Source organism: Cynocephalus volans, chromosome 13, assembly GCF_027409185.1.
Source record: "Cynocephalus volans isolate mCynVol1 chromosome 13, mCynVol1.pri, whole genome shotgun sequence".
Taxonomy (NCBI): Eukaryota; Metazoa; Chordata; class Mammalia; order Dermoptera; family Cynocephalidae; genus Cynocephalus; species Cynocephalus volans.
This window is the reverse complement of record NC_084472.1, coordinates 91,485,841-91,501,318: the sequence shown is the minus strand read 5'-3', so window position 1 is coordinate 91,501,318 and position 15,478 is coordinate 91,485,841. Positions and strand designations below refer to the sequence as shown.

At 37.1% G+C, this 15,478-nt stretch overlaps 1 protein-coding gene across 1 annotated transcript in view; it reads left to right on the top strand.

Annotated features, from left to right (window-relative positions):
- Positions 1–1,455: 1,455 nt before the first annotated feature.
- FAT1 (FAT atypical cadherin 1) overlaps positions 1,456–15,478 on the top strand; it is a 114,087-nt gene continuing 100,064 nt past the window's right edge. Inside the window, exon 1 of the mRNA XM_063077103.1 lies at positions 1,456–4,714. Coding sequence (XP_062933173.1) covers positions 1,456–4,714 — 3,259 coding nt within the window. The remainder of the gene's footprint in view (positions 4,715–15,478) is intronic.

Sequence of the window (15,478 nt, the reverse complement as noted above, 5' to 3'; positions counted from 1 at the left end):
CAGATTAGGGTGCCCAACTTGAATGTGGTTCAGTATCAGTTAAGCTTCTAATTGCTTTAAGCGTATGAGGTCTTTTGTCTTTTTTCTTTTTTCCCCACTAGGGAAATGACTAATGGGGCAAAATTGGCATTTGCTAAGTTAAGATACTGTAAATTAATGTTGCCATACTAATTTCAACCTGGCTGTTAAACCAGCCCTCCAGTCTGCTGTTCTTTCACCTTTGGTAGCATTCACATCTTGTGAATATTAGCCTGAGAGTTACTTTGCAAGGGTACAGTGCTGTCCTCTACTGACAGTGCTGCGGTGGAGCTGGTTGTGCATTGATTTATAAGATGAATTAGTTGGCATGTTGGCAGTATAGGGGAGCAGTTTGAAAATAGTTGTTCTCCCCTGGCCAGGCCCCAGCTCAGTGGACTTTGCCCACCTTCCCATTTGTTAAAGGCAATGCTTTCTTCAGTTTCGCTCTTTCCTTCTCAACTCCCTCTGACCGTCCGGCAGTGCCTGCTACCTTGCTACATCAATTTGACCCTCTACATGTGTTAGCTTAGATGCTTTAATCTTGATTTCCAATGGGGAACCCCAGGGTGACGGGTTCACTCTGTGAACTCCAGGCTGTAGACAGCAGTGGTGTTAAAACATTGATGTAGTTGATGAGATTTGCTTTGCTGACTTAGGAAAAACTCTGTGTTTTTTTTTTTTGGTGGGGGGGACTCATATTGGTGGTTCAAAAATTATCTCAGTATCAAACTTGATATAATTATTTTAATGCCTTTAAATAGTTATGTAATGCTAAGCAATATAGTAAACCCTTATGTTATATAGGTAGTGAACTTCATCATTCTTATGAAGAAATAATATAATTTCAAGATAAACTTTGAAAAGAGATTATAAGCTATCATATGGGAGGTCATGTAAAACCACTGTTGAGGTGTTTTTTTAAAAATTTCTAAATTAGTTGTTAGAAGATTTGCATACTCACAATACTGTAGTAGCATTATGTTTGTGAGCTTTTGATTAATTAATTCATTATGTATAAGTAAACATGAACAATGTTCATTATATACCTTTTTAACAATTGCTTCTATTTGCCTTGAAGATTTAAGTGTGAGAATACAATTTATTTGTCATAATTGGAAGTCTTTTATTTGATGTTCATTATGAGTTTTAAGTCCTTCAAATATGAAAAACATGCACCCAAATCATTCAAATAAGAAAAAAATTGTTAAATAGTAATTCTAGACATAGTAGAAGAGTGTTCATACTTATACTGGAAAACAGAAAAAAAAACACAACACCCTGAAACCAAAGTCATTGCACATATTCATATTCCATGTAGTTGGAAAATACTTGATTAAAATGTAAGGTTTAAAACAATTTATACTTTTTACTTGTTTTAGTTCCCCGAAGTAATGATTTTTATTTCTTTCTTCTGTTTAGGTTCCTGAGAGTTAAGCAATGGGGAAACATTTGACCTTGCTCCTGCTCCTCCTCCTCCAACGTTTTAGAGACAGTGATGGAAGCCACAGACTTGAACAGACTCCTATACAGTTTACACATTTCCAGTACAATGTCACTGTGCATGAAAACTCTGCAGCCAAAACCTACGTTGGGCATCCTGTAAAGATGGGTATTTACATTACAAATCCATTGTGGGAATTAAGATACAAAATTGTCTCAGGAGACAATGAAAACCTGTTCAAAGCTGAAGAGTACGTTCTTGGTGACTTTTGCTTTCTAAGAATAAGGACCAAAGGAGGAAATACAGCTATTCTCAATAGAGAAGTGAAAGACCATTACACATTAATAGTCAAAGCAGTTGAAAAAAATACAAATGCTGAAGCACGAACAAAGGTCAGGGTGCAAGTGCTGGATACAAATGACTTGAGACCATTATTTTCACCCACCTCATACAGTGTTTCTTTACCTGAAAACACAGCCATAAGGACCAGTATTGCAAGAGTCAGTGCCACAGATGCAGACATAGGAACCAATGGAGAGTTTTACTATAGTTTTAAAGAACGAACAGACATGTTTGCTATTCACCCAACCAGTGGTGTAGTGGTTTTAACTGGTAGACTTGATTACATAGAGACCAAGCTCTATGAGATGGAAATTCTTGCTGTGGACCGTGGAATGAAACTGTATGGTAGCAGTGGTATCAGCAGCATGGCCAAGCTAACAGTTCATGTAGAACAGGCCAATGAATGTGCTCCCATGATAACAGCAGTAACATTATCACCCTCAGAACTGGACAGAGACCCAACGTATGCAATTGTAACAGTGGATGACTGTGATCAGGGAGCCAATGGGGAAATAGCTTCCTTAAGCATTGTGGCAGGTGACCTTCTGCAGCAGTTTAGAACAGTGCGATCCTTTCCTGGGAGTAAAGAATATAAAGTCAAGGCCATTGTTGACATTGATTGGGACAGTCATCCTTTTGGCTACAATCTGACATTACAGGCTAAAGATAAAGGAACTCCTCCCCAGTTCTCTTCTGTAAAAGTAATTCATGTGACTTCTCCACAGTTCAAAGCTGGGCCAGTCAAGTTTGAAAAGGATGTTTACAGAGCAGAAATAAGTGAATTTGCACCCCCTTACACCCCTGTGGTCATGGTAAAAGCCATTCCGAGTTATTCCCATTTGAGGTATGTTTTTAAAAGTACACCTGGAAAAGCTAAATTCAATTTAAATCATAACACCGGTCTTATTTCCATTTTAGAACCAATTAAAAGACAGCAGGCATCTCATTTTGAACTTGAAGTAACAACAAGTGACAGAAGAGCCTCTACCAGAGTCTTGGTTAAAGTCTTAGGTGCAAATAGCAATTCTCCTGAATTTACTCAGACAGCATACAAAGCATCTTTTGATGAGAATGTGCCCATTGGTACTCCTGTTATGAGTGTAAGTGCTATAGACCCTGACGAGGGTGAGAATGGGTACGTGACTTACAGTATTGCAAATTTAAATCATGTGCCATTTGTGATTGACCATTTCACTGGTGCTGTGAGTACTTCAGAGAACTTGGATTATGAACTGATGCCTCGGGTTTATACTCTAAGGATTCGGGCATCAGACTGGGGCCTGCCATACCGCCGGGAAGTTGAAGTCCTTGCCACGATTACGCTCAATAACTTGAATGACAACACACCCTTGTTTGAGAAAATAAATTGTGAAGGAACAATTCCCAGAGATCTAGGTGTGGGAGAGCAAATAACTACTGTTTCTGCTATTGATGCTGATGAACTTCAGTTGGTACGATATCAGATTGAGGCTGGAAATGAACTAAATTTGTTTAGCTTAAACCCCAACTCTGGGGTATTGTCATTAAAGCAATCACTGATGGATGGCTTAGGTACAAAGGTGTCTTTTCAGAGTCTGAGAATTACAGCTACAGACGGAGAGAATTTTGCCACACCATTATATATCAACATGACTGTAGCTGCCAGTCGCAAGCCTATAAACTTGCAGTGTCAAGAGACTGGTGTTGCTAAAATGCTGGCAGAAAAACTCCTTCAGGCAAATAAATTACACAGTCAGGGAGAAGTTGAGGATATTTTCTTTGACTCACACTCTGTCAATGCTCACGTGCCACAGTTTAGAAGTACTCTTCCAATTAGTGTTAAGATCAAGGAAAACCAGCCTGTGGGTTCCAGTATAATTTTCATGAATGCTACTGACCTTGACACTGGCTTCAATGGAAAACTGGTCTATACTATTTCTGGAGGAAATGAGGATAGTTGCTTCATTATTGACATTGAAACAGGAATGCTAAAAATTTTATCTCCACTTGACCGTGAAACAACAGACAAATATACCTTGAACATTACTGTGTATGACCTTGGTATGCCACAGAAGGCCGCTTGGCATCTTCTAGACATCATAGTTCTAGATGCCAATGATAATCAACCTGTGTTTTTACAGGAGAGCTATTTTGTTGAAGTGAGTGAAGACAAGGAGATAAATAATGAAATCATCCAGGTTGAAGCCACAGATAAAGATCTAGGGCCCAATGGACAACTGACATACTCTATTCTTACAGATACAGATAAGTTTTCAATTGACAGCATGACTGGCGTTGTTAAAATTATCCACCCTTTGGATCGTGAAGTACAGCATGTGCACTACTTAAAGATTGAAGCCAGAGACCAAGCTGAAGAAGAACCCCAGCTGTCTTCCACTGTACTTTTGAAAGTATCACTAGAAGACGTTAATGACAACCCACCTAAGTTTATTCCACCTAATTACCGTGTGAAAGTTCGAGAGGATCTTCCAGAAGGAACCATAATCATGTGGTTAGAAGCCTATGATCCTGATCTAGGTCAGTCTGGTCAAGTGAGATACAGTCTTATGGACAGTGGAGAAGGAAACTTTGATGTGGATAAACTCAGTGGAGCAGTTAGAATTGTACAGCAGTTGGACTTTGAGAAGAAGCAAGTGTATAATCTTACTGTGAGGGCCAAAGACAAAGGCAAGCCAGTTTCTCTGTCTTCCACTTGCTATATTGAAATTGAGGTAATTGACGTGAATGAGAACTTACACCCACCGGTGTTTGCCAGCTTTGTGGAAAAGGGTGTCGTGAAAGAAGATGTTCCTGTTGGTTCATCCGTAATGACGGTGTTAGCGCATGACGAGGACACAGGAAGAGATGGGGAGATCCGATATTCTATTAGAGATGGTTCTGGTGTTGGTGTGTTCAAGATAGATGAAGAAACTGGTAAATATGTTTTTATTACATTGGCTTGATATCCCCTTTCATTTTTCTCACATCTGCCCTGTGATAGTTCCTTCACTGTTCTCAGGTGATCTCTGATAGGGCTCAGTACAGAAGTGCATGTGCGTGTTTTTTTGACCCTTAGCTGTATGTATGTGTCTTTATGCATAGTAAGCCTTGAAGGTGGAACCAAGGGAGCCTTAATGATTAAGTGGGCATAAAAAAGAGAAGAAGTACAGGGAAAAATTGAAGTTGTTGCCACTGATACTGATCTCTTAAGCTTGTAGAAGCATCACTGCGGTTTTGTTGTAACTTTGAGAAGCCCTTTGACATTTTCCAAGCTGGTATGTTTGCAGACTCATACTTAGAACAGCTACCACCACCATCTGGCATGCCATCCAGAGGTTACTGCACACCTATAAAACTATGCAATGCACACAGAGAACATTATGTGCTTAAACTTCTAAAATATGAGTTGTGTTACTTAGTGCTTTCTCCAGGTTTTGCTTGCGAGATAGATGTAGGGTAGTGGAATGTTGAACTGAAAACACCTGGCTTGGAATCCTGGCTCTCTCAGTTTTTAATTCATGATCTTGGACAAGTGAATTACTTCTTTGGATGATAGAAAGTAGAGCTAGTGAAATAGCTAATTTGTAAATATCTTTTTGTTATAATTGATAGAAAGGTGCATCTTAGACATGGAATTGTTAAACGCCTCTGTGAATTCTTAAAACTGATTTTTTCATCTATAAGATGGGATACTCAAAATTATTGCAAGATTTCTGTGAGAATAAAGTGAAATAAATGGGGAAGATCTTGGCATGTCTTAGATTTATTAATATCTTTTGGAAGTGGTAACCCTGCTTTATTTAATGACAGTCTTTCACTTAGAATAAGGTTCTAAAAGTGGGACCTCCAAACGGTGAGTTCATGCTAGAATGTATATTGTTTTGCACTTTGTGCTTACCGTACTCTAGCTGCGCAGATTTTGTAGTTAAGTGTCAGTCTTCCCAATGCAGTGTGAACCTTCAAGGCCAGGCTTTTAGCTTATGTGTTTTCTACTTTCACACCTAGCAAAAAGTGCCTGGCACATAGAAGCTGCTCAATAAATGTTGAAAGAATAAATGAGTAAATTAATGAATATTTTGGCTTTGAATATCCTGCTCTCTGAGAATGGTAGTGGAAATAGCAGGAAACTGGGTAACCACAGCACTTATCAGCAATAGTTGGGGCTCTGTTTGTGTATTAATCTTATCGATGTTTACTTTATAAGCCATTTCATTCTAAAAGAGATGTTTTTATTACATTAAAACTTTATATTCAATAATACCACAAAAATATCAAAATAATAAAAATTCTTCAGTCAGCATCCATACTAGTACCTCTGCCCACATCTAATAGGTGCATAGCACATGAAAAATATAACTTGTCTTAGAAATAAGTTATTTTGGAGATTATAGTGTTTTTGTTACATTTTTAGTAATTCCGAGGATTCTTTTTCTAACTGATTATATACCACTAGCATGTGTTAGATATATTAAATCTACAGATTATATATATCACTCATCTAAAATATCCATAATTAGTTTAATTCAAAAGATAATAGCATAATCAACAGCATTTGGTAATCACTCATCTGAAGATTAAGAACGTCTTTTTTGGGGGGGCAGAAGGGTCATATTGTCTAATATAAATTAGAATTTTCAGGTACAATGTCAACATAGAAAAATACCCAAAAGTTAATAACAGAAGCTGAACCTATGATGTATTACGACTTCTTTTTTTCTTTCCAAAGTAGGTTTCAAAAACCTATAAAGAATTGTTACAAGTTAAAGCTGAGACAGAAAATAGAACCAACATCTTAATTTACATTCCTTACATGACTTAAATTATGTGAACACTGCCTTTTGGGTTTTTTCTTTCAAGTGAAAGGGTATTTTTATTGTTGCTTTTTAAGGAATCATTTAGAAGCTAGTATTTTTCACCTACAAATTTAAGGAATTGGGATATTTTTACTACCAAGAAAAGAAAAAAAAAAAAAGGAAGAAACAACCACCAAACAAGGTGGTATCCTGAAATAGATTCCTGGTAGTTTTCAGAGCTGAATGGCAGTGCCCGACTTTTCCAGTAGTAATTTAGTGGGAGGGTGGAGGAGGTGTTGGATTATGGGCAGTGGTGTTGGTAAGTGCATAAGAAACTTATGTATTTATATAAATATTGAGAATTAAAGGTGAGAGAGAACCTGGAAATTTCTAAGTCATTTATTCTGTGGTCTTTGTGTTACAGAGGAAAATACATAGTCTGTGGTAGATTTGTTTGTATGCTTTTTGGAGTAGAATAAAAAGTGATACAATATTTATACATTGGACTGGTATGATTATAAGATGTATTTTTGGGCAGTAGAATTATCAGTCCAAGTTATTTTGGAGATTCCTGGCAAGACGATTGGTATCATAATGTAGAATCCTTTAGGAAAACTCAGTTATATTTTGTGCAGTAGACATGCTAAAATTAGGTATCCTAAATTTTTGTTTGGAGTTTGTCTCATTTCTAAGACAGGGTGGAAGTGTGTAGAGGTGTCTGTCAGATGAAGAAAAGTAGGGGCAGTTTAGAAACAACTGTGAGGACCCTTCTGGAGACAGCACTAAAACTCACTGTGATTTGGAGGTGTCTTGGCTCGTGTCAGGTTAGCACTTTCCTGGAACTTCACTCTGCTCATTGCCCATTTCCACTAGGTTCTCTTTGTTTAACAGTGATGCATTTAATATTGGACTAATTGATATGGGCCTGCCTGTGCAGGACTGCTTTGGCTCTAGAGACCAAGAGCCTGCCAATTTAACTGTTTGCTTCTTGCCTTTGACTTAACTTTAAACTACTAGAGTTGATTAGGTAATATAACCTTATTTTTGTCAAGTTTTATCTATTTCAACATTGTCAAGGGCTGGCCAGTTCACTCAGTTGGTTAGAGCACAGCCTTATAACACTAAGGTCAAGGGTTCAGATTCCCTTATGAGCCAGCTGCCCCCCGCCCCCCGAAAAAAAGTTGTCAAATATTTATATATTTTTCAACAGAACCAAGAACATAGCCAGCAATCTGAATTTATTTTTAAAATCCTTCTTTTTCTTCTCTTTAAATCTATATAGATTTGAAACATACCCTCAAAAGTAGTTTTGGGGTTTTTTAAAAAATTTTTTTTTTAGAAACAGAAATTCTATGGTCTGCCTAAACTGTGTCATGAAATTTATAGCCCTGTTAGCTCTGGATTTTGTACATATTTTGCTAATTGGATTTGCAGGGAGGTAACATGTAATTGCAGTGGGGAGTGACAGTCATTTGACTCATCTGATAATCTCTCACTGTATCATATGCTTTTCCTGGAGAGGCCTCTGGGTATTAGTGAACTGTTCTGTCAAATCCATGCCCACGTGATTGCTCTTCCATTTGAGGTCTGGAAGGGTACAGTGTTATGTGAAAAATAATTTGGAAAGTCGGTCTTGTTAGGGAGCCAATCCCCAGAGCTCTAATTAAGATTCTCCGCCTTAATTTCTTTCCTTAAGATCTGCAGTGAGGATTTTAAAGTAGGTTTAACAAAAATGTTTAATGGACTAAATATTTTTGAAGCATGTGTAATTTCACATGTAGGTTTTGATTTGCCTGACATGCTTCTCAGCATTCATCTCTTTCTTATTTCAAATATGTTCTTGGATGCCTTGTTGTAAGCCTCAAAGTTAAACAGAATAAAATCTTAAGCATCCTTCCAGTAGATTTGTGGAATGAATTAAGCCTAGTGTTCTTGGCTGATGGGTATCCATCAAGTTAATTATTTATTACTTGAGCACCAATAAAATGTTGCAGCTTTTTGTTAATTTTTAAAACTAAGGTAATGTCTAGAAAAATGTTTGGCCAATTGTTAATAGAAACAGGTTGAAGCAGTGTTTAGTTGAGGTATGTTCCTCTGATGTGTGTATAGTAATGGGATGTTTTATCAGTCTAGATTAGTTTGGTTCAGTTTTTGGCTGTTGGTAAAATGCAACTCAGTAAGAATGTTTTCCCTTTCTGACTCTACTTATTTGGGAAGACCATGTTTTTCATTAAGATAAGAGCAGATTTCTAAATTTATTAGTGCTGTGTTTACTCTTAGAATCTCAATCATAGTCTCAGGTTTGAAATTTATGTTTCAGTGAAAGGACTTGGAATGAATGAATATGGAAGGACAGCTGCTGCAACAAGATAAATCACCATTCATGAACTATGGGAGGGAAAACGGGGGTTACATTTTTCTTAAGAGAAAATGGCTACCTTCTCATTATGGGGAAATATTAGTGTCCCGTTCCTGTATCACCCACTTGGAGATTGGCTCCTGGCCTGCCTTAGTTGGGGGACGGAGGATGAGTACATTTGTGCAGTGGAAACGGTGGGGAATTCCAATCCAGGCTAACCTTATTGTTAAGAGGGAAAATGTTTCTGGAGCATCTGTCTGCTTTGGCAGAACTCTGAATATATTAATTATTTTAATTATTATTCATTTAAGTTTAAAAAACAACAACCTTTTTCTAACCTAAAGTAGAATGTTCTGCATACAACCTGAGACCTATGTTTTTTACTATATAGCTTGTTCTCTCATGACAAGAAATAGAATGTAGAGGATTCTACTGGGCCCAACTATTATGACTAAAAAGTCTGTGACAGTGGCTAAGAGCTGGGCGGCCGTTAGAACTGTGGCGACTGTGGTGGGACCAATTACCTCTGTTGGAGCTGGGTCTAGGATTCCTGGCAGCAGGAACTTAAATAGATACTGGTGGGAGGCCTGGTTAGGGAGTTCAGAAATTTGCTGGTGAAAGGGCTTTTGTATTGCTGTCTCCTCCCTTAAGTGGCAGCAGCTGCTGTCCTTTTCTCTTTTTGTTGTTCTCCTAGGAAAGTTTAAGAGAAAAGAAACATTTCCTAGCCACAGTGAGATTGAAAGTCGAGCTTTGGCAGAAATTATGTTACGATAATGTGCTGTTGCTATGTTTGGGAGTAAAAAGTTGCTCTGTGTGTGTGTGAGAGAGAGATAGATTCTGAGTCAAGCCCAGGACTTGGTAATAATTTCTAGTGGGGAAAAGATTCTCCTTTGAAGCAGGAGGATTTTAAGGTGGAAGTAGGATCTAATTAGAAATCCTAAGGAAATTTCATTTTGTTTTGAAAGAAAACAGGATCACCTTTTCTTTAAGTTATTTCTGTGATATTTAACAAGTTGATACTTTAAGTAGTGATTGAATAAATCAGGTTGGGAGAGGGGTTGGGGTATAAAACTGTGAACTGGGATTCCGGGTAGTATCATGTTGTGCAGCAGCACGTGGTGAAGCTGTAAAGTGCCCTTATGTGATTCTAAATGATGTGTTAAGGGCCAGGGCCTAGAGGGTATGGAGTAGAAACAACTTAAAACATGGTCTCTTGGCCCCAGGCGTTTGCTGCTAACAAAAGTAATGATGCTGAGCATCAGTATGATAATAAACCACAGACACTTACTGAATATTACAACCAGGTACTGTTCTAAGCACTCTGTGTGTATCAATTTATCTAATTCTCACCAGGCAGACACTGTTTTTCCTGTGTTACAGATGAGGAAACATTTACAGAGAGATTAAGTAACTTGCCAAGACCACTTGGGTAGTAAGTAGCAGAACTACATTTTATTTCCTCTCACTCTTGCAGTAATGATCTAGAAGTGCTCTAAGGGAGCCCATTTGGCAACTAATAGGTGAGGGGGATTTGGGGCTGAGCTGGGTTAGGCTGGGTTGGAGAATTGAATCCTAAATTTGATGTTTGGTCTTGAAGGAATGTTGAATCTGAGAATCTTCTTCCAGCATTATTTCTCAGAACGAAATATCGCTATTTAGCACATTTACGAGAACAGGATTTTAGAATTAGTGGTAGCATTGAACAATTCAAGATTATTCCAATGATATGATTAATAATGGGTGAATCATGGTGAGTGTAGATAGTGAGCTTCGCTGTCTCGTTGGACAGTGAAGAGATGGACGGGTGTCTTACTATGTTTGCAGTTGTGAAAGCATGATCTTCTCATAAATAAAAATGCTTCCTATCGGAACTGAACAGGATGTTAATTTGCTTGGAGCCTTTTCTTGTGGAAACAATGTTTCAGATGGTTGTTAGGGTCCCAGCTAACCTTCAGAACCAGTTTAACCTCCAGGGTAGCTGAAGCTAACCTAATTTGAACTTCCGCTTTGAATTGAGGAACCTGCAGTATTGCTCTCTCGCATTGTCCTCCCTGGTGCCTTGGCTTCAGCAGCTGTCCTCGTCAGCCATCTGGTACATGGTGACAAAGCCAGAGTGAACCTCATTCTCCTCCTCATCCCTCTTGGCAGGGGACCATTTTTATGTTCTAAGTTTAAGGGTTCGGTGTTCATAATTTGATGAGTGGCCTATATGGGTAGAGATTTAATGTTCAATTAATATCTGATCTGTTTTTTCCATATTGTCTGCCTTGCATGATTATGAAAATCAGATAGATTTGTGTTTGTCCATGTTGAATTTTTTCTTAACCATTTAGTTCCTGTTGTTTTGACTTTACAGGTTATTTTAGTTCATAAGGCTTGATTTGTCCAGTTTTTATTATCTGTCTGTGTTTTATGTACTATGTTGCTTTGCAGTTATCTTAATGGCATTTATTTTTCTAAAAAGCAAACCATGTTGGTTATAAATAGTGCATGCTGACCAATATAAGACATAGTGCCACAAAGCACAATCTTTCATGTCTTTGTTACTAGGAATAAATGGACTTGGGAAGATTGCTGTTCAAGGTAACATGCCTGTTCTTGTTGAACTGGCAGTTCTCCAGTTTATCAGCAGTGATAGTCTAGTAAGTCTAGGAAACTATTCACATAGAGACTTCAAGGGCCAGTCTTATCAATTAACTTGCCTTGCCAGTTAAATGGTACCATATCTCCTCAGAATATCTGATATTGTATTGAACCTGTTTTGTTGCTAGGTCTCCAAGTGGCTGGGTAAACTCACTGTTGAATGAGATTCTTTATTATTGTCTATTTACATTATGCTGCGGAGAGTCCACTATCTTCAGTCTTTTTAGTTTTAGCGTAATTGACTTTTTTTTTTTTTAATAAAAGTTACCCAGCTCTTTCAGTAGTTTATTAAAATTCTTTCTAGTTTGTGATAATGTAACTGTATTCTTATCACTGGTAAGCTTTTTCTTCTTAATCATCATCAGTATGTAATTATGGTTAATATTTATTGAGCATTTACTGTGGACCAGCCCTATTTTAAGCTCTTTACATAGATTGTCTCCTTAGATCATCACAATAATTCAGGAGTAAAATTAGATGGTATTATATTCTGTTCATTGTAGTTCACGTCTATATTAAATTATAAAACTATGGCAAATAATGGGGATTATGATGCACACTGACTTTGTGCCACTGAATTTTGAAATATTCTGTTGTTTTTTTAAAAATTAGGTGGTACAGTAGAAGTTGATGTGGTTTAAAGTATGATGCATTTGAGGGTTTTCTGGTAATGCAGAGATGATTCTTGAGCAGAGAGGTGTTCCATCGTTCACGGAATAGTCCTTAAAACTTTAAAGTGTTCCCGTCATGTGCATTACCCCCTTCCCCACAATAAAACCTGAGCTCTTTACCGGAGCCTGTAATACCCCAACAATCTTGCCTGCCTCTCTCAATTTACTTTATGTGTGCGGCCCTTATCAGCTCCCATTCACCCCTCATGCTTTAGCACGGAGCCAGCCCCTGTCCTGTGCAGCCCTCACTTCCTCTGCGCCCCATTGTTTCCTGTCTCCCTGTCTTTGGGTACACATTGGCCACTTGATCAACTCGTAACTGTTTAATAGTGCTTTCTTTATGATAAAGCTTTCTTAACAAGCCTTTTCTTTCATGCACTTTTTTTAAAATGTTATTGCAAGTATCACTCTAGCGTTAATTGTTGGTTTACATGTCCTTTTCCTCTAGACTGTCAGCTCATTGTGGGTGGATTCTCAATCTTTTACTGCTGGATTCACATAACAGCCACTCAATAAATATTTGTTAGGTTGACCGAATGAGCTATTGTTGCCTCTCCTAAGAAACCTTTCCTTAGAGCCAGGTAGTTTTTGCTTCTCTTTGTTCCAGGAGCACTTTCTGTGTTATTCTCTTATAGGGTATGACTCAGGGTACTGTTTATCTGCCTCTTTCATGTCTGCCTCCCTGAGCTCAAGGACAGAGTTCAGCCTTAATCATCTTCTTCCCTCTTCTAAGCATAGGGGCTGACATAGCAGTACAGAGGCCTTGTTTGTTCAGTGAACAGACAGATTGTAACATATAATAACTGGGTTTTTTTGTTTTTTGGTTTTTTTTGGCAGCTCGCCAGAGCTTATAATAATCGTAGTTGTGAAGGTTGAGTGAAGCTTCTCTTCTACCACCCTGAGTATCTATTTCTAGACCTCCAAAACAGTATTCTTAGTGTTTTTGGCATCATAGAAACTTTTAAAAATCTGTTGAAAGCTGTGTATTCTCTCTTCAGATATACTGCAATTTGATTACAATATCCAGGCGTTCATGAAGTGCTGAACTTACATTCATAGACTCCTGATGTCCTTGGATCCCTAGTTTTAAGTCCCTCTTCTAGAGCTTCCAGGGTTGCCAGTCCTTACAAGTTCTCATAAAGGAGGACCAGAGGGTAAGGATAATGGTGATAATGATGACATTGATAACGACAAACATTTATATAATGCTCTACAGCCTGCTAGTATTTCTACATACATTATATGGCACTTAATCTAACATGATAATGCTTATAATACAGTAGGATTTATTTCTGTTTTACAAATGAGCTAGATAAACCTTTGCAATGACAAGTCACTTTTCTATATATTTGTACATGTGCCTAAAATGATTGAAGAGAAACTGTCATTCAGGGTTGTTTCCAAGTGAAATAATAACCTGCAATTCTTAAACTGGCTTTACACTTGGTTTGTCAGACAGCCCTGTCTCCCCATGAAGATGTACATGCCAAATAACTGTAATAAAATAAATATAAACATTATATTCTTATTTAAGTTAAGCAATCAGGATTTGATCTCTAGTTTTGCCAACATACCATGGAAACCCTCTATTGCTCCATTACTAGTTTTCCTTTACTTATTAGGGTAATCTCTCAGAAAACTCAGACTTCTAATGATAGAGTTAGCCTTCTTGACAGACTGAATTTTTATTTAAATGGACTTAAAAATCAAGGTATTTGGGATTTAATAAACCATGTTATGTTTGTGAATAGCCCCCTTATTCAGTATAAAAGAAAACAATCTTAATAAATAATGCTCATTTTTAAAGATTTTTGTTCATTGTAAGAGGAGCATTAGACAACCTTGTAAGAAAGATGAAATCAGTGGATGTGTGGCAGAAATTTTCTGATCTGTGGTTTACAGGAATTAATATTCACATCACTTCTAGGCAATGTGTTTTTGACCTCTATGGAAAAACAGCTCTATCATAAATTCTTAGTTAAAAGATTCTCTTCAATCCGTTTGTGGGTACTGGTTTGCTTTTAGCTCTCTGTTTTTTTTTTTTTGTTTGTTTTGTTTTTTAACTTGTCTTTTTACTCTTAAAGCTGCTTAACACCAGGCTGTCCCAGACATCTATATTGCTTTTATCACAGTGCTTGGCACACACTTGGTATTCAATAAATACTTGTTCAGTGATGTTCATCTTTTGATAAATCCAATAAGTGTTTGTCACAAGATTTTTTTTATTTGTTGTCCAGCTGAAGGTATTTACATATTTAAATGAAAAAAAAGATGTGTTTGTCATGTAAATAGTTTATTGATTGAGGCACAGAATGGAAATCAGTTATTTTTAAAGGATATGAAAAAATTTAAAAAGAAGTGGTTTTTTTTAATAGTGTGGTAATCTCATGTAGGTGATGGAAGTGGATTAGGAAAGCATGAACGTGAATAATGTCTGTGTTTGGTTTTAATTAGTTGAATGTTGATTTCAGAAAGAAGTCAAACTAAGCATCACATCTGTAAAGTATAAAATTTTGTGATTTAAGGTCAATGGTTTTTAAAACACATGTTCTACATATAATGTATATCAATAATTACTTTAACATATTTTATAAATCTGCTTTTATCATTTGACTTCCAGAATATAAGCTTTGTGATAGCAGAGATTTTAATGTGTTTATCTCTGTATGACCTGCTTAGAACTGCGTCCGACATATAGGCACCCAGCAAGCACTTGTTGAATGTGTAAAATTTGAAATTGAAATAGATTATTATAAAATATTAGAGGAAAACAGTTATCTAAATAACTATTATTAGGAAAGACCTTTGAAATTTGTTCTATAGGTCTGCTTGTTCTTTTGATATAGTTAAAACTGCTCTTCCACTTAAAACATCCTGTTTCCTGTGCCCTCCAAAATAACAAGAATTAGAACAGCAACAAAATTGTTCAGTAGCAATGCTGATTCCTTGTGTTTATATTTCGCTTTATCCAGAAGCAACTTTATTTGTCATATTGAGTACCAAAGCCTAAAGTAAGAATCCTAAATTCTGTGGCTTTCCAGGTGGATGAACCTGGCTTGAACGTTGTTTTCTTGAGCTGTAGAATGATGATGTTGCCTATATCATCCTTCTGGATTGAAAAGTATTTCTTCTAAGTATAAAAGATGAATATCTATTTACATGGTACATTATTCAGCAAAAACGTGAACTCTTAAAAGACTTTCAGATTAGTAGCATCTATTTTTATTTGCTA